The following is a 23,329-nucleotide window of genomic DNA, read 5'->3' as shown; positions in this document are numbered from 1 at the left end:
TTAAGCAACTAACTGCTAACTGAACTTCTCTGAGTCTGTTCCACGATTTGAAAAACAAGGGATGTCAAACAATATTGACCTTTTTTTTTTTCCTTTTCCCAGTCCTGGTGATTGAAGCCAGGGACACTACACCACTAAACTACACCCCAGCTCCCCCAGCCTCCCCCCATACTTTTTGACAGGGTCCTGCTAAGTTGCCAAAGCTGGTCTCCAATTTGTGATCCTCCTACTTCAGCCTTCAGAGCCACTGGGATTACAGGCATGCACCACCATGCCTGGCTTAATATTGATTTATTAGTGTTGATATATTCAATGAGATACTGTATGTAAAAAGTGCATGGCTCAGAGTAAATAAATGTTGGATAACATTGTATTTAGGGCAGAGTCTTTTGTTCTCGTTGCAGTATTTCTATTTCTGTAGCATTCCCCCCCCCCCCATACTCAGTTTGTGCACACCTGGGGCTCTGAAGCTTCTGTTGCTTTCCTTTCTGAGAGGAGAGGTAAAAATGGGCCAGTAGAGCAGGAAAGAACAACAGAGTGCTGAGCATGTGATCAAGCCATGGTCCAGGTCCTCTGACTTCTGCTGATCCAAGGACCCTGACCTCTGGCCTCTTGGGGCATCCAGAGATTGCCCAGAGATTCTCTCTGGACTGGGTATTGTCCTGCTCTCCCAAGCTTGAGGTCTTCCAAAGAAGAGAGCATTGTATCTAAAGGGCAAGAGTAATGAACCTCTGCTCTTCCTCTTCTGAAAATATAGAAGGGGCTGGCAAGTTTTGGGTGCATACAAAGAGGACCCCAGAAGCTCCCCCAGAGTGCTGAGAGCCTAGTAACCAGGAAAGAGTGGTGTAGCCAGAGATGCTGGGGGAGGTGCTCAGAGAGGCCAGGGTTCTTGGGTTAATCATCTCTGTGGCTCAGATAAAGCCCTGCCAATTGGAAGCAGAGTCATTGTGACCAGAGGGGTTTGTGTGGCTGAAGAGGCAGGCAGAACAGTGTGTCCATATTATAGGACCATGCCAGGCACAAAACGGTTTCAACACGTGATTGAGACCCCAGAGCCTGGCGAGTGGGAGGTAAGACCCTTCTTGATATTGGTCTTCTGCACTGACTCCTTTCCTTCCATCCTGGGTTTCTGCCCACTCCTTTTTCCTTCCTATTTTCCCTCCTGATCTTCCTTCCCTAATAGGCTCAAATAATCAAGAGAAGGCTAAGGTCCTGGTGTGTGAGTATTGGGTGTGTGTGTGTGGTTCAAACACTGTCTGCCGCTACTCCTACCTCCAGCGCAGCAGGCGTGAAGGAGGCATTGGCTTCCTGCCCCATCCTTATCCCCTTCCTCTCTAGTTGTCTGGGTATGAGGCAGCTGTGCCAATCACAGAGAAGTCAAACCCACTGACCAGGGACTTAGACAAAGCAGATGCCGAGAAAATTGTTCGATTGCTGGGGCAGTGTGATGCTGAGATCTTCCAGGAGGAGGGGCAAGCCATGCCCACATACCAGGTGACCCAGCCCCAGCCCCTGGACACAGTTGATAAAGATGCTAACCCCAGCCCCCTCTCAGCCTCTGCCCTCCCAGACAATGGCTCCTGATTTTGGAAACCCCGAGAACCCTCTCTTCTTCCATCCTGATCCACTGACCTCCCTTTCTTGGCTTCTGATTCCTGCCTCATCCCTGTAGAGACTATACAGTGAATCAGTTCTGACCACCATGGTGCAAGTGGCTGAGAAAGTTCAGGATGTGCTGAAGGTACTGATGATTTGTTTGTTCCCTGCCTACGCTATTCTGTTTCCCTCTTTCTCTTTCTTTGGTCTCCATTTCTTATTTTATGGATCTTAGTTGTCCATTCTTTCAGTCCTCCCTCTTGGATCCTTATTGTAATCTTATTAATCAATAATAATAATAATAATAATAATAATAACTATTAACTGCATAATACTTTATAATTGACCCTGCACTTTCACATCCATTATCCACACAAAGACTTGTGAAGTTGGTGTTACTGTCTGTTTACTTTCAGATGAAAAAGAAAAGACTTAGAATAATCACAGTAGTTTGCCCAAATGCTAATAATTATTGGATAATACTGCTTTTAAGTTTTTATTTGAATGACAAAGCTGCTCTCAGCCCCTTCTAGAATAAATTAGGGACTGAATAAATAGCTATGTCAGAGATGGGAGTCAAACTGAAGTTTCTTTCTCCAATCCAGTGTTCTTTTGACTACACCACATAGCCAATGTTGTGTTCAGTTTTGTGATGCAAGGAGGGATAAGGAGTCCCTTGAAGTCCTCTTCCATTAATGACAAAGAAAAGAAAGTGCTTCCCTATATTCCAGCTGGGTCCTGGCAATCTAGATATCTTTCCTTCCTCAGGAGCCAGAGGAGGCGCTGGTGGTACTTAGTGGAGGGGGCACCTCTGGCCGGATGGCATTCCTCATGTCAGTGAGTACCCTGTTCCCCAGTTTTCTTTCCTCTCTCTCCCTTCTGCAGATGATCCCCCAGGTCCATGAAGGTCATCATAGCTAAGTTTCTAGGTGGACCCTTCATTAGACTTGGGCTGCATGCCTCACTCTCTCCTCCAAAAGTTAGATCCCACCATGGAGTCCGATTTCTCCTGAGCCCATTGGAGACCCACCATTCTATTGGTAATGTCTCTACATCCCATGCATCCCTAAATAATCATCTCCAACTAGCATCTTTAACTGGCAGATTCCAAGTAGGAATGAGCTAAGCACTGGCCTAAGAGATAATTATACAGTTTTTACCCTCTAGGAGTTGAAAGTCCAAGTTACTTGTTCCTTCACTGTCTTTACTTCTTCACATATTCTCCCTGTTGACAGGTCTCCTTTAACCAGCTAATGAAAGGTCTAGGACAAAAACCTCTTTATACCTACCTCATTGCAGGGGGTGACAGGTAAGTCACTTTGGCCTATAAATGTTTCATTTGGCCTGAATATGTGTTATTTTAGAACCTGAATTTGAATGACTTTAGACAAAGATTATTTCCAAAATACCTCAGTCCCCAGCATTCTTTATCGCCTTACTTTTGGCCTACTTTACATACTTAGGTTACCTGACTGGCCTTTGTAGGTATTTGAGTGTTTCAACTCTATGGAGTGTCTATCATGGTGCCCAATAAACAGTAGGTGTTCATTCAATGATTGTTTTCCTTCATTCCCTTCTCTCAGCATAACTTGCCCTAAATAAGCCATAGACTTCTGCTTTACAACCAGTGCCTCTGACCTTAAGTCTGCCCTTATAGGTCTGTGGTGGCCTCTAGGGAAAGGACAGAAGACAGTGCCCTACACGGGATTGAGGAACTGAAGAAGGTCTGTGCTTCCTACTAATATTCAACCAGAGACCTCTGTCTGTTCCTTCTCATGGGGACATAAAAGCCCCAACATTCAGATCAAGTCTGTCCTGGCCCCGATAACTAATATTATTATTGGGTGGGCCCAGGAGTCCTCCCAGTTATTTAACTTGCTCATCTTCCTGCCTGCCCTAGGTGACTGCTGGGAAAAAAAGGGTGATCGTCATTGGCATTTCAGTGGGACTCTCTGTAAGTGTGAAGGCAGGTTGAGTGGATCAATTTTACAAGAAGAAAAGGGATGAGAATGGAATAGTATGGAAGGTAGACAATGTGGGTGCTAGAAAACAGAAAATTTGCACAAGGAATTTTAATTAGTTTTACTAATTTAGATCCAGTTGTATGAATGTGGGAAGAGGGAAAAGAGATCCTATCTCAGAATAACTGTGTATTGATCCATCATCAATCAAAATATATGGACTAGTCCAGGGGTCAGCAAACTATGCTGGCAGCCAATCTAACTGGCTGCCTGTTTTTGTAAACAGTTTAACTGGCACATAGCCACTTGTGTTTTCATATAGTTTACAGCCTCTTTTGTGCTATAGCACTAGGGACGACTAGTTGGACAGAGATCATAGGGCCCACATAGCCTAAAGTATTTATTCCCTGGCTCTTTTCAGAAAAATATGTCCCTTGGGCTAGTCCTTTGCTACATGAACTTTAGTCCTTGCACCACCAACATCATCACCTGGAATTTGTTAAAAAATTCAGGATCTCAGATTCAAGCCTAGACCCACTGAGTCCAAATCTGCATTTAACAAGATTCTCAAATAGTTTGTTTGAGAAGCACTGAACTAGGGACCCCAAGGTTCCTGTCAACTCCACAGCTCTCAATCAGAGAGAATTCAGTGAGCAGAAATCTAGATCCCAGCAGTGCATGCCATGGAGGAAGGCATACAAGGAGAAGAGGATACTGATTTCCAGAAGCTTGCAGTTTAGTTCAGTAATTTCCAAACTTTACAGAATAGAAAATTTCCTTAGAAAAACTTACTAAAAATGTAGGATCCTTAGGGTATCTGTTAAAAATGTGCCTCTGCTTTAAATTTAAATTTTTTTCTTTTTGTGATGCTAGGGATTAAACCCAGGGCCTTGTGCATGCTAGGCAAGCACCCTATCACTGAGCTACATCCCTAGCCCCCAATTTAGGATCCTCTTAATCGCTAGGAATCTCCCTTTTGAACAAGCATTCTGGGGGATTCTGATGCACAGGGGCCTTGGAGCAACACTCAGAGTAACCCCCTCCTCATGTCCTCCTCTCTCACCACCATCAGGCTCCCTTTGTGGCAGGCCAGATGGATTACTGCATGGACAACACAGATGTCTTCTTGCCTGTCCTGGTTGGTTTCAATCCAGTGAGCATGGCCAGGTGAGCCTTTTGTAATGACTGGCCAGCCCTGGGGGAGGTTGGGGCCGACATGCCAAAGTCTATAGTACAATCACAAAAGGAGGACAGATGGAATAGTTTTGTTTGCCAAATCTCAGAATACTAAAGTAAATATGGGGTACCCCTAAGTTTATGAAGTTTTTTTTGATTGGTTGATTGAATTATTCTCCCCTGGTTTCAGAGAGGATTGAAGGCAGTTTACAAAGGTTACATAACAAATACACAAGTTGGCATACATTCAAAAGAAGGATTGAAGAGTTAAGGAAAACAAGGGTGAGCAGAAAAATTGGGGTGAGGAGAATGCATACCACAAAGATCTGTGCTTTTATTTAGGGTGAGCACCAAGGGTCTTTTCAAAGTAGCAGATGCCAAGTGGCACCTACTCCTGTTTATTCAGCTCTCTTATTTGCATTCCCAATATCTCTCATCATTCCAGGCACCCTTTTGTTCCCCTCTGGCTGTTCAAATCCACCCCCCTCTTCTTTCCCTGAGAGCCCTGTGCTGTCAAACAACCTCCCTCCCATTTTGTCTGATATCAGAGAAAGTTAACCAATAGTGTGCAGATGTGGTTCTATACTTAGGGTGCCTGGGTAATAACAAATAAGAGGGAAGAAAATTCTTAGCCCCTTGTGTTAGAGATCTGATTTTATTGATTTGGAGGTAAAGCCCCAAAATGTCCATTTTAAAAAGTGTCCATGGAGATTCCACTGTACAGCCAGTTTTAGAGGAATCTGCTAAATAAACTCATGGAGTGGGCCACCCGATATGACTGAGGGCTTCCTGTCACTGAAAGGATCACAACATTGGCTTTTTGATTATTTTAGAGCAGCTTTGCATGTTTTGTGGTGATCTTGGGGAGGCAAATGAGTTGGGTACTTTTGGAGGTATTTTTCCAAGTTTCAGACTCTAGATTCGTAGTATAATTCCTACAAAAGGTGTAAATGAGTCTGAGATACTCCTAACCCTGATCCTTTTCATGGAGGACTCTCCTTCACCAAAAATATATCTGCTGCAGTGGATGCTAATTTCAGGTCCTGTGACTAAGTGAAATGAAGAATTTCAAACAATGTAGGCGTGGAGATCTTCCAGTTGTTCCTTAAATCAGTGACTCCCAAACTTGGCTGATCTTCAGAGTCATCTGAGAAGCTTTTAAAATATACTGATTTTTGGGTTCTGCTCCAGAACTATTGGTTCTGAATCTGAGGGTGAATATGATATCCAGAAACGGATAATTATTAAAAACAAAACTCCCCTGGTGATTTCAATATCCAGCCCAAGTCTAGGAGTTTGAATTTTAAACCACACGATATAGACATTATTTCACTTCTTTGCTTAAGTCTCCTCTTTCTTAAAGGTTCTAGGAAGTTTTAGAAATAGCCTGAGGATAAATGATTAATAAGAAATAACTTTATGCAATGGATATGAAATACGCAAAATTTGTCTGCTTTAGAAGTCACAAAACAGCTGCCAGAGACAGGAGGATCGCAAGTTCAAAGCCAGCCTCAGCAATTTAGCAAGACCCTAAAACCCTAAGCAATTTACAAAAGTCCCTGGGTTTAATCCCTGGTACAAAAAAAAAATGAAAAGAAGAGAAGGAGAGGAGGAGAGAAGGAGAGAAGGAGAAGAAGAGGAGTTATACAAAAGAAAAAATATATCAAAATAGTTCAAGAAGGGAGGGAATCTTTGCAGGGATTGATAAGGGGAAGTTAGGGATGCGATGTGCAGAAGTGACTTTTTAAGGTCCTGTCACAGTAGGTGATTCACAAATTGTTCCCTAGCAAGCAAATACAGGAGATACTCATTCTTTGACATTCTATGATTTGTAACTAAGCAGATAACAAGCCTGTAGCTCTCTTATCTCATTAACACATTGCTTTGTTCTTGATTAATTTATTCAAGGAATGCCTGCCAATTGTCAGGTGCTATGTATGCTTCATATCTTGCAGCTAGCCAAGCATGGTGTTGCTTGTCTTCTACCCCAGTGTCTTGGTTTGGCTGGAGAATCATAAGTTCAAACCTAGCCTGACTCTGTCTCCAAAACAAACAAACAAACAAAAAAAAAACCCAAAGAACAAAATTACAGTCTTATTGGCACACACCTGTAATCCCAGCAACTCCAGAGGCTGAAGCAGAAGGATCTCAAGTTCAAGGCCAGCGTCAGCAATTTTTCAAGGCCCTAAGCAACTAGCAAGGTCCTATTGCAAAACAAAAAATAATAAAAAATAGCTGGAGGGCTGGGGATATAGCTCAGTTGGTAGGGTGCTTGCCTCACATGTGCAAATCCTCAGCACCATCAAAAGAAAGAAAGAAAGAAAGAAAGAAAGAAAGAAAGAAAGAAAGAAAGAAAGAAAGAAAGAAAGAAAGAAAAGAAAAAGAAAAGGTGGTGGTGGGGGTTTGGAGATATGGCTTAGTGCTTAAGCAGCCCTGGGTATAAATTCCTAGCACCCCCCAAAAAACAAACAAACAAACAAATAGTATCTTGTAGCTTGGTTCCCTCACTATGGACTTATCCCTCCCTCCTCCCTTGGAAGGATTTCCAGAATGTATTTCCAGCAATGGGAAGGGCTGCTAAAGGACCCTAAGATAGAAGGCAATTCTGACATTTGGCGATGGGCATTCCCCTAGTGGGCCACAGAGAGCAAGGTTAGGGTGGCCATGGCTGTGGGGCTTATGGCAGTGGGGCTGATGCTAGGGCCAGGATATAAGGTTCTTGTCTCCTGCTAGAACTTTAAACTTGAGTATTAGCTTTGCTCTGCTAAAAACTTTGCTGAAAGTATTATTAATCCTATCCTTGGGGTTCAAGGACACACTACCCCATGAGCTCCAAAGCATATCTCTCTACAAAGTTGTTGACCTCTGACTGCAATCTTAATGTGGTCATTGACCCTGACTCCCAATGGAAGTCCTGCCTTTGGATCCTCACAGACAATTCTTCTACCTCTGTGTCTCTCTGGACTCCAGAAATGACCCCATTGAAGACTGGAGTTCAACATTCCGGCAAGTAGCAGAGCGGATGCAGAAAATGCAAGAGAAACAGGAAGCTTTTGTGCTGAATCCTGCCATAGGGGTACGGCCTCTCTCTCCTTTTTCTATGCCCTCCCTCAAGCATCTGGGAATTGCTGCTTAGGGCCTCTGATTTGTGGTTCAGTTCATCTTGCTCAAATTCCTGAGGTATTGTGTGTCATCTAGCATATTTTAAATGAAATCCTATTTTCATTTTGAAGTGTTTTATCTTTATTCCAACTCTGATTCTCAAATCAATAACTATTAAACACTTTAGTGATCTAGGGTAGCTTTTTTCCATCTGGGTATAGACAGCCTGGTCTAGCCATTGTTGTCTCATTTAGACTCTTTCATATATTTAAATTTCAAATATGGGATGCTGTTCCATTCCTGTCTTTCTGCATCCTCTCCAGGATGTAGCAGGCCTTAGCCTCTGGGCTCCTATTTAATTTTTGTTTTCCTCTTTTCTGGGTTGCGGATGCATCTTACTGGTACCATCTACCCTTATTCTGGCCTTAGCCAAAGCCTTGCCATTGCCTCCCTCTGCCTGTGGTGGGCACATTTATGACATTCTCCTTGATCTTCCTTGTGTGAGATAAGAAGAGGAAATTCCATACCACAGAAGCTTTCCACCACCTTCTCTCTTCCATGCTCATCTCTTTCCTCCACTCTACAGGCTCTCAATCTTCTTTTCTCAATCACTTCTTTTTAAATTATCTTTGCTGTAGTTTTTGGAATGCTGTGTTACAAATCGGTACTATTGCAATGGCTGCTTCATGGGTTTGTCCAAAGCATGGGAACTATGACATTTGGGTTGACAAACTACCACAAAACATGGTAGTTGAGTATTAGCTTTGCTCTGCTAAAAACTTTGCTGAAAGTATTATTAGTATTAAAGTGGGGAGAAAGTTTCAGAAAAAAACACTCTCTGAAAAAACCCTTGACTCAATTCAGAAGAGACCTCCTCCCTGAGAATCCTGAAGCACCACAAGGATGACCAGAGATAGCCTTTTCCCTCTTTATTTCAGTTAAGCCTACCCAAGCATTCCTCTCCACAACACACTGGAAGCCACCACTATTGAAAGCATGTTCAGGGACACTAACCAGAGTGCATCCCCAAGGTCTTTAACCAGGATACATGCTCAGAAGTCACTAACCAGAGTATATGCCCAAGGTTCAAACCAAGATACATGCCCAGGGGTCACTAACCAGAGTGTATGCCCAAAGTCATTAACCCGGGTACATATCCAGGGGTCACCTACCAGAGTTCATGCCCAAGGGTCACCAACCACATTCCATGCCCAGAGATCACCAACCATATTCTGTGTCCAGGGTCACTAACTGGTGGACTCCAGGTTCCTTCCTCTATCAATCCCTTCTGAGTATCATTGCCTCCTCAGCCTGAGGGTCTCAGCGGTTCCTCCCGGATGAAAGGCGGAAGTGCCACCAAGATCTTGCTGGAAACCCTGTTGTTAGCAGCTCATAAGACTGTGGACTGTGGCATTGCGGCATCTCAAAGGTATGAAGGATCTGGGCAAGAGATAGATCACAGTCAGCTGGATGGTGGAGGGGGAAATGGGAGGACCAGGTCCAGAGGTTATTAACTTGGGCATGATCCAGGTCATACGGGCTGGAGACCATCCCATTATGGCCTCCTTCCCTAGTCTCTAGTCTATCTCCCAGATGGTTCACTTACTTTCTCATCTACTCTCTGATCCCATCCTCCCCAAAAGCTCTCTTGATGCCCTTACTCCTCTCTCTGCTCTTTAGTTTTGTGCCCACCTCACCATGGACCAGCAGCTTTAGTTTTATGAGAATTGTGCCTTTCCCTAGATGGGGTGGGGAGTACCTAAATTTCTGAGATGTTGGGCCCTCCTGGGAACTGTTGACTTTTCTTCTAGATGCCTCCTGGAAATCCTCCGGACATTTGAGCGGGCTCATCAGGTGACCTACAGTCAGAGCTCCAAGATTGCCACCCTGATGAAGCAAGTCAGCACCAGGTATTTGGATTTGTGTTTGGAAGGGTCATCCTAGGAGCAGGGGAGAGTAGGGATCTGTGAGATATGCTAACATAGGGAGGTGAATGGATCTACCCGAAGGGTCATGGTTGACTCTTGTTTGTTTACGCCTATGCTCTTCCATATGTATTTCTGACCTCTGGTGATCACTCATGTCCTGATCTCTGATGCATTGTCAGCCTGGAGAAAAAAGGCCGAGTGCATTTGGTTGGCTGGCAGACCCTTGGCATCATTGCCATCATGGATGGAGTAGAGTGCATCCACACTTTTGGCGCTGGTGGGTTCCCAGTCCCAATATTCTTCCTGATTCCACCTGACTCCAACTAATTTGTCCACTATCCAGATATTTTCCTGCCAACCCATGGAGGATCTCACAGAGGTTCCTCAGTGTCCATCCTGCCCTACCTAAATAGGCATTTCAATCAAATTATTCGTCCTTTCCATCCCATCTCAGTCCCTGATCTCTCAACTCCCACCTCTGCTCATGACTATGGCCTCCCACATGGGTAACTCCTCACCCACACCCCACTTTCTGCTTTTCTCCTAGCTCCTAAAGCCTAGAGCCTTCCTTTCCTATAAACCCCATCACTTCTCTTTGTCATTAAACTTTCCAGATTTCCGAGATGTCCGTGGCTTTCTTATGGGTGATCATAGTGACATGTTTAACCAGAAGGCTGAGCTCACCAACCAGGTCAGAGGAAGACAGTTGGAGAAGTTGTGAATTTCACTGGTGTGCAGGGGGAGGGAGAATAGGGGAAGGTGAGGGTGGAAGTGAGAATACGATGGGATAAACTGTCCAGAGAAGGGAATATGGATTAGAGGTCACTAGGCTTTGAGGCAGCTTGGGGGGTGTGGACGGCTCTGGTTTTACTTCCTAAAACCTGGCTCCAGTCCACTGACTTGCTACATCATCTTGGGCAAAAACACTACCTTTTTGAACCTTGATTTTTACATCTGTAGTCCAAAGGGCTGCACTCGATGTCCTCTAAGTCCTCTTCAGTCTTGTGCTCTAGAGTGTTCTCATGGAAGGGACTCTCCCATCATCTTCTGCCCCAGGGTCCCCAGTTCTCCTTCTCTCAGGAGGACTTCCTGACTTCCATCCTGCCTTCTATCACGGAAATTGACACTGTGCTCTTCATTTTCACCCTGGATGGTAAGAGGGGAGGTGGGAGTGAAGGGGTGAAGGGCTGGAAGTGGTAGGGTAGCAGAGAAGCTGTCCTTTCTCTGGATCTTAGGACACCTGTTAAGAGGGAGGGATGGGGTGAGTGTCCTGACTGGAGCTCAGGGTGGCAGGAAGGAGACTAGCACATCTTTCAACTCTGATGCCCACCCCTAGACAACCTCATGGAGGTGCAGACACTGGTGGAGCAGGTGAAAGAGAAGACCATTAACATCCAGGCCCTGGCACACAGCACTGTGGGGCAGTCTCTGCCGGTGAGGCTCCAGCCTTGAGGAGGGGACGTTGGGTGGCAGTTATAGCCAGGCCTTCCTGGACATGCTACTCACTCCTGCTCCTCTCTGTTTACCTTCAGACCCCTCTGAAGAAGCTCTTTCCCTCCATCATCAGTATCACGTGGCCACTGCTGTTCTTTGAATATGAAGGGAACTTCATCCAGGTAAGGGGGATGAGAAAGTAATATCCACAATGAGGGGATAAAAGAGGGAAGGATTCCAGAAATTGAAAACCCAAAGCAGGAGGACAGAGATATCTAGCCCCCCTGCCAATTCAGCCAGGCAAGTTCTTGAGTTACCAGGTCACTAGACAGAGTTTCCAAGGCAAAGAGCTACTGGGTTCAGGTCCCTCTAGGAACAATCAAAACGGGCAGGATTACTTAACAGATGCTCATTTATCCTGCCTTCTATCACGGAAATTGACAGGTTAATTGTGGATACTCTAGTTATCATCACAATCTAAAAACCTTTAGGGCATGGCTTTTTGGCAAGATATTCTAAGCTGGACTTAGTGTATATATATTGCATTGATATGGTCCCCTGCTTGATAATGAAATTATAATAAAAAATTATAATCCAGGACAAACACCGATAATAATCATAGAAATAATAATCAGATTGTGTACTTTGCATTTTAGTTTAGAATGGACATCAGGAAAACTGGGTGCTAGTCCAGCTCTGCTGTGTAACCCAAGGAAAAAAGCAATTTTACATCGCTGGGTCTTAGTTTTCACACTCACTATCTGCCCACTCTCCATGGGGCAGACCCAAGACCTTGAAGGGTTGCCCTGGAGGGATGTGGTCTCTCATCCATTATTTGAACCGTCTCCTTCAGGAAGTTTCCCCACTTGACCAGACACAACTGGCTGCTGCCTCACTGGACGAAGAAGTCTGTGGAAAACTTTTTTCCCCTGAGCAGTTCTCATTCTAATGTACATCTTTGTCTTCTCCTGCAAGTGGTGTGCATTTGTTACCTCTCTGCTTCTTGTCATGCTTCCCACATTCATTGTCTCCTATGAGATTTGCCTGTCTTCTAAAAAGTCTTCTCTAATTGATCTCATGTCACCTTGGCCTTCCTTCATGTTCTGTACCTCTCCACACATCTAGGCTCCTTGATGGCATCATAATCCCTAATACACAAAGTGCAAAGTTTCTTGTTCCCTCACACCCTTTGAACATTGGGTTGCATATCTAAAGATATGTATTGGCCATTTGATCCTTTTCCTTTTAGTTCTTCCTCTCTTTCTAGTATATTCTCTCATTCTTTTTAGGAGTTGTTTATTTTCTTTCTGATTTATAAGGAGATGTATAGACCAAGTAACTTTTTTTTCTGTTTTATAGTTTTCCAGCTCGTTATGTTTCTTTGATTTCTATGTTTTTGATATGGAGATAAGTTATTTAAAATTTTCTGTACTCAAATCTATCCACTTTGTCTTTGTTAGTTTTTATCTTTCTCTAGATGTTGAGTTTACCTTTCTTTTTTTTTTTTTAAAGAGAGAGTGAGAGAGGAGAGAGAGAGAGAATTTTTAATATTTATTTATTTTTTTTTAAGAGAGAGTGAGAGAATTTTTAATATTTATTTATTTTTTAGTTCTCGGCGGACACAGCATCTTTGTTTGTATGTGGTGCTGAGGATCGAACCTCGGGCCGCACGCATGCCAGGCGAGCGCGCTACCGCTTGAGCCACATCCCCAGCCCCCGAGTTTACCTTTCTAAATGGATTGGAATTGTTTAAAAGAAGGAGGCTTCCATTAGGGCTTGTGAATCTTTAGTAGTAGAAATATTTTTTATGTAAACTACACTCGGATTTTTATTTTGAAAATTTCAAACTCGGAGAATAATTTGCAAGAATAGCTCAATGAGGGCTGGGGATGTGGCTCAAGCGGTAGCGCGCTCGCCTGGAATGCGTGCGGCCCGGGTTCGATCCTCAGCACCACATACCAACAGGGATGTTGTGTCCGCCGAGAACTAAGAAATAAATATTAAAAAAAAAAAAAATTCTCTCTCTCTCTCCTCTCTCACTCTCTAAAAAAAAAAAAAAAAATAGCTCAATGAACACTCTCACAGGCTTTTCCCTAGATTCACTAACTCCTCTGGCCACATTTGCTTTATCTCTTTTCCCTGAATCGTTTGAAACATAGCTGGAGCTATGAGGGAACGCCATCCCAGTTACTTTAGAATGTGTCCCCCAAGAACAAGGACATTTGCCATATAAATATGACACAATTATCCATTCAGGAAAATGACCATTATTGCACTTCTATTAACTCATATCCAAGCTATATTCAAATTTCCCCAATTATCACTGTATTGTTTTTATTTTCTGATTCCAGGATCCAATCAAGGATAATGCGTTGCCTTTATTAATCAGGTCTCTTTGGTTTCCTTTAATAGTCCTCAGTTTTTCTCTTTTTTGATTCTTATGACAACAACATTTTAGAAGTCTAGTTCAGGTATTTTCCAGAACATGCCTCATTTTGGATTTGCCCAGCTGTTTAGTCATTATATTCAAGTTGATAAGAGTACCCACAGGTGGGGTTGGGCCCTGTCACATCAGGAGCAACTGATATCAGTTTGTCCCTTTACTGGTGAGGCTATAGTTGATCATTTGGTTAGGAAGATGTTCATTAGATTTCTCTGCATCCTGTTGGTCAACAATCTTCACCCATAGTTTTAGCATCAACTGATGATTCTTGGTTGAACCAACTATTGTGGTTTTAAACTGGTGACTTTTTATTTCTATCCCTTCTAGGTATTTTCATTGGTTGGCATTGTTCTGTAAAGAAAACTTTCTCTTCACTATGCACCCCATCTGTGTGTGTTTAGTGTCATTTTGGACTCATAAATTTTTTGTTTGTTGTTGTTAAATGCATGTGTATGTGTGTCCATGTGTGTTGAGGTACTCAGGGCCACTGAGCTACATCCCCAGACCTTTTTATATTATTTTGAGACAAGGTCTTGCTAAGTTGCTCAGACTGGCCTCAATCTTGGGATCCTTCTGCCTCAGTCTCCCAAGAGGCTGGGATTATAGGTATGTCCCGCATTAAATGTGTCTTAATACATTCCTGTTGTTACCTGTTGGTTTGTGTGTGTGTGTGTGTATGTTTTATTTGGTTTTGATTTCGGTACCAGGTATTGAACTCAGGAGCGCTTTACCATTGAGCCACATCCTCAGCCCTTTTCATTTTTGAGACAGGTTCATGCTAAAATTGTTTAGAGCCTTGCTAAGTTACTAAGGCTCGAACTTGTGATCTTCCTGCCTCAGCCTCCCAAATTTCTGGAATTACAGGGGTGTGCCACCTCACCCAGCTCATTTCTCTCCTTTTTTTTTTTTTTAATTGGAGTGGGGAGCACTGGGGATTGAACTCAGGGGCACTCAATCACTGAGCCACATCTCCGACCCTATTTTGTATTTTATTTAGAGACAGGGTCTCACTGAGTTGCTTAGCACCTCAATTTTGCTGAGGCTGGCTTTGAACTTGAGATCTTCCTGCCTCGGCCTCCTGAGCCACCGGCTTTACAGGCACGTGCCACCTCACCCCGCTCATTTCTCTCTCTCTCTTTTTTTTAACTTATTTATTATTTATTTGGTTGTTGATGGTTTTTATTTTATTTATTTATATGTGGTGCTGAGAATCGAACCCAGTGCCTCATACATGCTATCCAAGTGCTCTGCCACAGAACCACAACCCTAGCCCATCATTTCTCTGTTTTTTTTTTTAATATTTATTTATTTTTTAGTTGTAGCTGTCAATACCTTTTATTTATTTATTTATTTATTTATTTATTTATATTTTTAAGAAATATTTATTTTTTAGTTGTAGTTGAATACAATATCTTTAATTAATTTATTTATTTTTATGTGGTACTAAGGATCAAACCCAGGGCCTTGTATGTGCTGGGCAAGTGCTCTACCACTGAGCCACAACCCCAGCCCCCATTCATTTCTCTTTTTAATGCTCAAAATTAGAGCTCATTCAGGTTGGTTCCCTGGGGCATGTTTATATCCATATTTGAACATTCTTTGTTGTGTTTATTTTTGCAAAACAAATACAAACCGCCACCAACAACAACCAAAAACCTTTCTTAAGCCAAGGGTGGCATATCTTTTATATCTTTCCTGTTTTGCTTAACAAGATATTCTGAAAATGATTCCATTGCAATTAAAGCTCTCTTTCTCGTTGGTGTTTAGCTTTTTGGTATGTGCCCATGTATAATAGTTTGCCCAGCCAATCTCCTGTGTAGGGCATTTAGGTTGTTTACAGTATTTTGCTACTGCGAACGATGATGCAATGAATGTGCATGTATTTTTGTAATCTTACAAGTCTTTGGGGGGATAAATTCCCAGAAGTATTAGAACTGGGTCAAAGGGTAAATACATATGTAATTTTGTTAGATACTGCAAAGTGATCCCCTATAGGACTGTACCATGTTGCTTCTCATGCCAGCAATGCTTCTTCCATGTAGCTTCTCTGAGAGTGTTAGTCAGATTTTCATCCCTGTGACCAAAAAACCTGACATAAACAACTTAAGTAAGGAAAGGTTTATTTTGACTCACAGTTTCAGAATTTTCAATCCAAGGTGAACTGGCTCCAAGGCAGAAATATGTGGAAGAATTTGGCAGAGGAAAGCTCATAGCAGGGGGAATCAGATAAAGAGACAGAGGGAAGAGTCAGGGGCAAGATATAGTCCCCAAGCATGCCTCTAGTGACCTGCTTCTTCCAGCCATGCACTGCCTGCCCACGGTTTCACCTCCTCCCAGTAGTTCATTCAAATTATTAATCCACCCAATGGATTAATCCACTGATGAGGTTAGAACCTTCATGAGCCAGTCATTTTCTAAAAGCCCTTCCTCTGAATATTGCTGTACTGAGGACCAAAACACAAGAATTTGGGGACTTTTCAGATCCAAACCATAACAGAGAGTACTGTCCAGATTTTGCCAATATGATAGTTAAGAAATATCATTTCTGTGTAGTTTTCATTTGTATTTCTTTTATTATGTGTGAAGCTAAGCACTTTTCACCTGGTTAAGGGACTTTTGTGAATCTTTTTTATTCCCTTTATGAATTGCATGTTAATGAATTTTACCTCTTTTTCTGGTGAGCTTTTAATCTTTTTGGAACCTGACTTTGAGTTCTTTATAAAGACATTAGCCTTTAAAAAAATTATTTTAGTTGTAATGGGCACAATACCTTTATTTTATTTGTTTATTTTTATGTGGTGCTGGGCATTGAACCCAGTGCCTCATGCATGCTAGGCAAGCACTCTACCACTGAGCTACAACCCCGGTCCCAAAGACATTAGCTTTTTTTTTGAAAAAAAAATATTTTTTTTTAGTTGTTAAGGTACCTTTTATTTTTTTATGTGTGATGTTGAGGTTCAAATGCAGTGCCTCACACATGCTAGGCAAGCGCTCCATCACTGAACTACAACTCCAGCCCAAAGACATTAGCCATTTATTCATGATATATGTTGTAAATATTTTCTCTAGGTTTTAACCATGCAAAAATCTTTAATTTGGGGGGAGGAGGCTGAGGTTGTGGATCAGTGGTAGAACACTTGCCTAGCATGTATGAGGCACTGGGTTTGATCCTCAGCACCACATAAAATAAATAAATAAAATAAAAGTATTGTGTTCATCTACAATTAAAACAATGTTTTAAAAATCTTTAATTTTTTTGAGGTTGACCTGATTAATCTTTATTTTAGTCTATCCTTTCCTGAATGACTTGGGATACTACCTGTATCACATACTCAATTTCCATATTAATTGGTCCATTTCTGGACTTTCTGTTTTGTTCCAGGGGTCAGTCTATTGATATGCTAGTATTATATATAATAGAGACTTAATAGTATGTTTGTTATCAACTAGGGATACTCCTCCCTTCATTACTATTTAAAGATTTTCCCAGTTATAATTCAGATTTACTGTACTTTATAAACTTTAAATGAATGTATATCTAAATTATGTAAAGTTTAAAATGTTTTTGTGTTAATCATAAAAATGGTTAGTGGTGCAAATGGCTAAGAACATAACTCACAGTTAGCTGACCTCTGTCCTACAGGGTAGTGTGATATGTAGCCATAGCATGAATGCTAAATAATAGCCAGCCTTGTGCTGATTGGTCAGAATGGTCAGATTTCTGTTTTTGTATTCAGTGTCCTTGGCAGTGTTTACAGTATACCCTCTTCCAGGATTTTGTGTGACTAGTTATTTCAGGGGTTCCAGAATAAAAAAGAAAAATTCATAGTGATGTCTTGTTTCCTCAGCCTTCTAGTATTGTGTGACTCCTCTCAACATGTTGGCTAGATCCCTGTTACAACAAATGCAGTAATAGATAAGGGCCACAGTGTGAACAAGATATCCGGGCTAAGGTCAAATAGCAGTTGATACTCACAGTACCTGTCCATACGTTTTAATTTTCAACATGCTTTCACATGCACTCTCTCATTCATCTAGGAGATAATTGTGGCAAAGTAGGAAATACCTTCATCATTGAATCACAAGACCTGGATTTAAGTCCTGATTCTGTTTCACTATCATATAAGCTTATCCAAGTTAGTTTATTTTTGACTTCTAGTTTCCTCATAGGTAGAAATGGGATAGAAATACCTATTCCAGCCAGGCACAGTGGTGCACACCTGTAATCCCAGCGACTTGGGAGGCTGAGGCAGGAGAATCAAGAGTTCAAAGCCAGCCTTAGCAAAAGCGAGGTGCTAAGCAACTCAGGGAGACCCTGTCTCTAAGTAAAATACAAAATAGGGCTGGGGATGTGGCTCAGTGGTCAAGTGCCCCCGGAATTCAATCCCCAGTCCCCCAACTCAAAATAAATAAATAAATAAATAGATAGATAAATAAATAAATAAATATCTATTTCGTAGAGATAATGTAAGGATTAAACGAAATTCATTTTTCAACAAACATGTATTTATTAGGAGCCATGTGTCAATCATTATCAAAAGGTCTGGGGCTCCGGAGCAGAATTAGACACCATCTCTGCCTTCAGGGAAACTGTGGCTTAGTGGATGAGTCCCAAGACTTATATCCTCCCTTTTCTGGTACTCAAGGAGCAAAAAGAAATTTTTGGCAAGAGCAAAACCTACTATGGAAGGACTCAGAAAAAATATTTGCCCAGGGTTTAAAAACACAAATGGGTACAGCTGTTAGGTTTGCTGAGATGTTCTGGTTTACACCCATTATCCTAGTATTTAAACCCTGTGCTGCTTAAACAAGTGATGTCTATCTTTTAGTTCCTGGTTTTCCACCCTTAGTTCTTGTCTAGTAATGCAGCCCTTTCTATCCTGCTGCTCTCCCATCTTCTAATTTTCCGTTTCCCCATGTGTCTGCCATTTTTAGAAGTTTCAGCGTGAGCTAAGCACCAAGTGGATACTGAATACAGTTGAGTACAGGGGCCCATGTTCTTCTTGGGAAGATCCTACAAAACTACATGTTGGACCTCCGCATTGGCAACTCCAAGCTGTTCTGGAGGGCACTGGCCATGCTGCAGGTAAAGTGATGGGGTGGGCCTGGACTTAAAACCTAGGCTGCCATTGGAAGGCATTTTGCAGAGGCAGAGAGATGTGTAGTGGTAAGGGCTGATTTTTCTGCTTTGTGCCTTTCCTCCTCCTTGTGTCAGATGCATCCCCTCCCCCCCCCCCCCGAGTGTGTGTGCACACATTGGTTCTTGTTTGTGAAACAAAAACTAGTAGGCAAGATTCTTTCAGCTACAAGTATGTAACACAAACCCCATTTATACTGGTGTAAACTAAACAAGGCAAATGATTGCTCCTATGGATGGAACAGTCTAGGGCAGCCAGATTCTCTGATGGTGGGACTGAGAAACTTCACCTCTTACCTCTACTTTCTTCTGTTGCTCTCATTCTGGGACAGATCTTCTCCAGTAGGTGGCAAATTGACCATAAGTAGTACCAGGCTGATATCCTTGCCAGTTTAGCAACCCCAGCAGGAAAAGACTCCATCTGTCCTGTGAGTCCCACAAATGCCTGGGGGAAGGCTCTCATTGGCTTGTCTTTGGTCCCCTGCACACCCCTGAACCAATCACTGCCCAACCTGATTCGTGTGCTTTCCCTACAACATGGTGATGGAGGAAAGGGTGGGAGGTGAGCTTCACAAAACTTGTGGCCTGAGCATGGGAAAACCATAGTTCTCCAGAGGAAAACAAGATGCAGATTCCAGAAGGAGGAGGAACAGATGCTGAGCAGCTAGCATGAGGGATGACCTTGAAAGTAAAGTTGCCAATTTTAGCAAATAAAAATTCAGGTCAACCAATTAAATTTGAATTTCAGATAAATAACGAACACTTTTTTTTTTTTAAGTATAAATGTTCCATGCAGTATTTGGAATGTATATGAATTTTTTTCCCATTATTTCACATACAACTGAATATCCTATATTTCTGTTTGCTAAATCTGGCAATCCAATGTGGAAAAAAAAATCAATATATCCAACATTTAATGAGCACCCATTGGGGTCCTGAAACAACCCATGGACCTACTGAAGTCCAATAGAACTTCAAAGAAGATGGGGTTGGTTTGCACTGTAGCAAGCAGAAGGCTTCATGGAAGAGGTGATATTTGATTTAGACTTGGTGGTTTTGACTTGGATAGTTGAAAGGCAGAACTGTATTCATATTAGTAAACACATTAGCCAAGGGTCAGAAGGAGGACTAGGTGTGCTATGTAGGGAACACAGATATGACTAGAGTGGAGAGTAACTTTACATAGTAATGAGGGATTACAAAGGAGCAGGAAGAGAAGGGATTGTGAAAAGTTAAAGCCATTCAGGAATTTGGACTTGCCAAATATACGTAGATCTGTGCTGTCCAAAACAATGGTCAGCAGCCACATATGGTTCTAGAACATTTGAAATGTGGCTAGTGTGAATTTTTAATTTTATATAAAAATTAAAGTAGTGAAATTTTTCTTTCTTTTTTGGTACTGGGAATTGAGACCAGGGTTGCTTAGCCACTGAACTACATCCCCAGTCACCCCCTTTTTTGTAAGTTTTATTTTGAGACAATGTTAGGGCCTTGCTGAGTTGCTGAAGTTGGTCTCCAAGTTTGGAACTCTCCTGTCTCAGCCTCCCAAGTTGCTGGGATTACAGGCGTGCACCACTGCACCCAGCTGAAAAAATTTTTTTCATTAAATGCAACATTATTGTGTTTGTAGGACTGAACCTCACTTTTTAGCCTTGCATATCAAACACTCAAATTGAGGTGTGTTGTAATTGTAAATAAATCTCATATTTCATGGGGCTGGGATTGTGACTCAGTGGCAGAGCACTTGCCTAACACGTGTGAAGCCCTGGGTTCAATCCTCAGCACCACATAAAAATAAGTAAATAAAATAAAGGTATTGTGTCCACCTACAACTAATTTTTTTTAATAATAAAAAATAAATTTCAAAGATTCATTACAAAAATATCATAAAATATCTCATTCATAGTTTTTAATATTGCTTATAAGGTTGAAATAACTTTAATATGTTGGGTTGAATAAAATGTGTCAACAATGATTTCACTCTTTTTTTTTTAACGTACCTATTGGAAAACTTAAAAGATTCATATGTGGCTTGCATTTTATTTCTGGCAGTGCTAAACTAACAGAATGATACTGACAAAATGGAAGCATTATTTACTGATAGCTAGACAGCAATGTGCAGGGTGGATTTTATTAGGAAAGAAACTGGAGGGAGGGACTTCAGTTTAAAATTGCCTACCTATGGGGTTGCTGGGATGTCGTCGCAGAACTAATTCATCATTAATTCCAGTTTAACCCAACCTCATGGCCCACCACCAACTTCTTTTTTGTTTTATTTTATTTTTTAAAATACATGGCAGCAGAATGTATTACAATTCTTATTATACATATAGAGCACAAATTTTCATATATTTGTATAAAGTATGTTCACACAAATTCACGTCTTTATACATGGACTTTTTTTCATTACAATTCTTATTACACATATATACCACAATTTTTCATCTCTGTAAAGTAGGTTGACACCCAATTCGTGTCTTCATACATGTATTTTGCATAATGATGTCCATCACATTCCACCATCCTTGCTAATCCCCTGCCTCCTTCCTTTCCCTCCCTTCCCTCTTCCCTATCTAGAATTCATCTATTCATCCATGTTCCCCCTCCCTACCTCATCATGAGTCAGCCTCCTTATATCAGAGAAAACATTTGGCGTTTGTTTTTTTGGGATTGGCTAACTTCACTTAGCATTATTTTCTCCAACGCTATCCATTTACCTGCAAATGCCAGGATTTTATTCTCTTTTATTGCTGAGTAAAATTCCATTGCGTATATATGCCACATTTTTTAATCCATTCATCCACTGAAGGGCATCTAGGTTGGCTCCACAGTTTAGCTATTGTGAATTGTGCTGCTATAAACATTGATGCACCACCAACTTCTTTAGCCCAGTTTTTCTTTACATTTGGGGATTTCAGGATTGCCCAAAGGGACAAATTCCCTGTAACCTCTATAGTCAATATTTAGGATCCTAGCCTCCCAATTCCCCAGTTCTTTCTTCTCTCCATTCTTAGTTCCCTTGGTCTTCTAGCCGACGCTGATCTTAACCACTTCTTCAACAGCAGTTCTCTGGGCAGTCCAAGGCCCGATGCATTGAGAGTCTCCTCCAAGCGATCCACTTTCCTCAGCCTCTTTCGGATGAAATTCGGGTTGCTCCCATCTCCTGCCACATCCAGGTTGCACAGGAGAAGGAACAGGTAGCCTGCCCTCTGCTGGTGACTCAACAAACACTTACTGAGTACTTTTAGTATGTCAGGAACTTTGCTTAATATTTGGTTTACAAAATTCAGTGATATTCTGCTGAGCCTTCTCTCCAGGAGCTCCCCTTCATGGGGAACATGACAGTGCAAGTGATAACAGAGGTGTGAAAAATATACCAAAAAGGAATGCTCCCTTCTGGCTTGGAGGGGAGTCAAGAAGAAGAGTGGGGTCTTTGAGCTGGATTTTGAAGGATGAACAGTTTACTGGGTTAAGATGAAGTTTTCTTTCTGCTCTTTTTTTGTGTGGGGTGGGTGGGTACTGGGGATTGAACTCAGGGGCACTCAGCCACTGAGCTACATCTCCAAACCTATTTTGTATTTTATTTAGAGACAGTGTCTTACTGAATTGTTTAGCACCTCACCGTTGTTGCTGAGGCTGGCCTTGAACTTATGATCCTCTTGTCTCAACTACCTGAGCCACTGGGATTACAGGCATGGGCCGCCACACCTGGCTTCCCTCTGCTCTTGAGCCACCTCATTACCACTTTCTAGTATTGAAAACAATCTATTTTTGCATCCAGCCTGATGGATGCTCTAGCTTCTCCAGGGTTCTTTCTTAGATGACTTCACTTTCTCTATCTTTACTTCTCCTTGCCTCTTCCCCACAGGTAATCCCTGTAGCCTTGCTGAGCCTTCTCTTCAGATGCTCCATCCCTGAGGCTCAGGCACACCTGGCTGCAGCTCCCTCTGTCTGTGAGGCTGTCAGGAGCGCCCTTGCTGGGCCAGGTCGGAAGCGCAGGACAGACCCCCTGGAGTCTCTACAGCCTGCCCTGCAGTGACCTGGCATTTTCAGGTGTGAGGGAACCCAGCCCAGCTGAAGGGGACTTGTGCCAGCAGCACATGTGGTAGGAGGAAGAAATCCAGTTTCCAGGGGCACCAGCAGCACTTGGTGGGGAGAAAGATTTTCTCCTTCTCAGGGGAGAAATTCTTGCTCTTGACTCAGTGTCTCTCACTTTCACTGGCTTTTTCTGATTTTAGAAATAAAACTAAATTCCTGTTTTGGAAAGTTATCCATCAAAGTCAGTAAGTCAGACTCAGTAGACAAGGGTGGGACAGGATGACTGGCTTGAGTTGGTCCTAATGGCAGATTTGATTTTTTAATGATTTGTCCCATTCCTTTGCCCCCTAGTCCAAACCTCTTCCGACATCCCTGTATTCTCATCTGCAATAGGCAGGCATGCCTGCACGCGTTTGTGACAGACACATAAACAAGGAGAGGTGGGAAGTTTTAGGTAATTCCTGGGAGAGAGGGAAGGAGTTGAGTCCCTAGCATAGGTGTCGCGAGGGGGCAA

General features: G+C 42.3%; 1 protein-coding gene across 1 annotated transcript; it reads left to right on the top strand.

Moving 5' to 3' along the window:
• Positions 1–995: 995 nt before the first annotated feature.
• GCKR (glucokinase regulator) lies at positions 996–22,816 on the top strand (the record flags this gene model as incomplete). The annotated part of the gene is given in 20 exon segments (XM_081264402.1): positions 996–1,070; positions 1,339–1,494; positions 1,673–1,741; positions 2,365–2,433; positions 2,832–2,905; positions 3,254–3,320; positions 3,497–3,550; positions 4,630–4,724; positions 7,704–7,809; positions 9,146–9,264; positions 9,647–9,745; positions 9,943–10,040; positions 10,378–10,454; positions 10,820–10,916; positions 11,100–11,197; positions 11,296–11,379; positions 18,576–18,620; positions 18,622–18,726; positions 21,840–21,974; positions 22,646–22,816. Coding segments are annotated over 20 exon segments (1,878 nt in total). The 5' UTR covers positions 996–1,010.
• Positions 22,817–23,329: the final 513 nt, after the last annotated feature.

Source organism: Spermophilus citellus (assembly GCF_964194105.1).
Source record: "Spermophilus citellus genome assembly, chromosome: 13".
Taxonomy (NCBI): Eukaryota; Metazoa; Chordata; class Mammalia; order Rodentia; family Sciuridae; genus Spermophilus; species Spermophilus citellus.
This window is presented reverse-complemented; position numbering and strand designations above follow the sequence as displayed.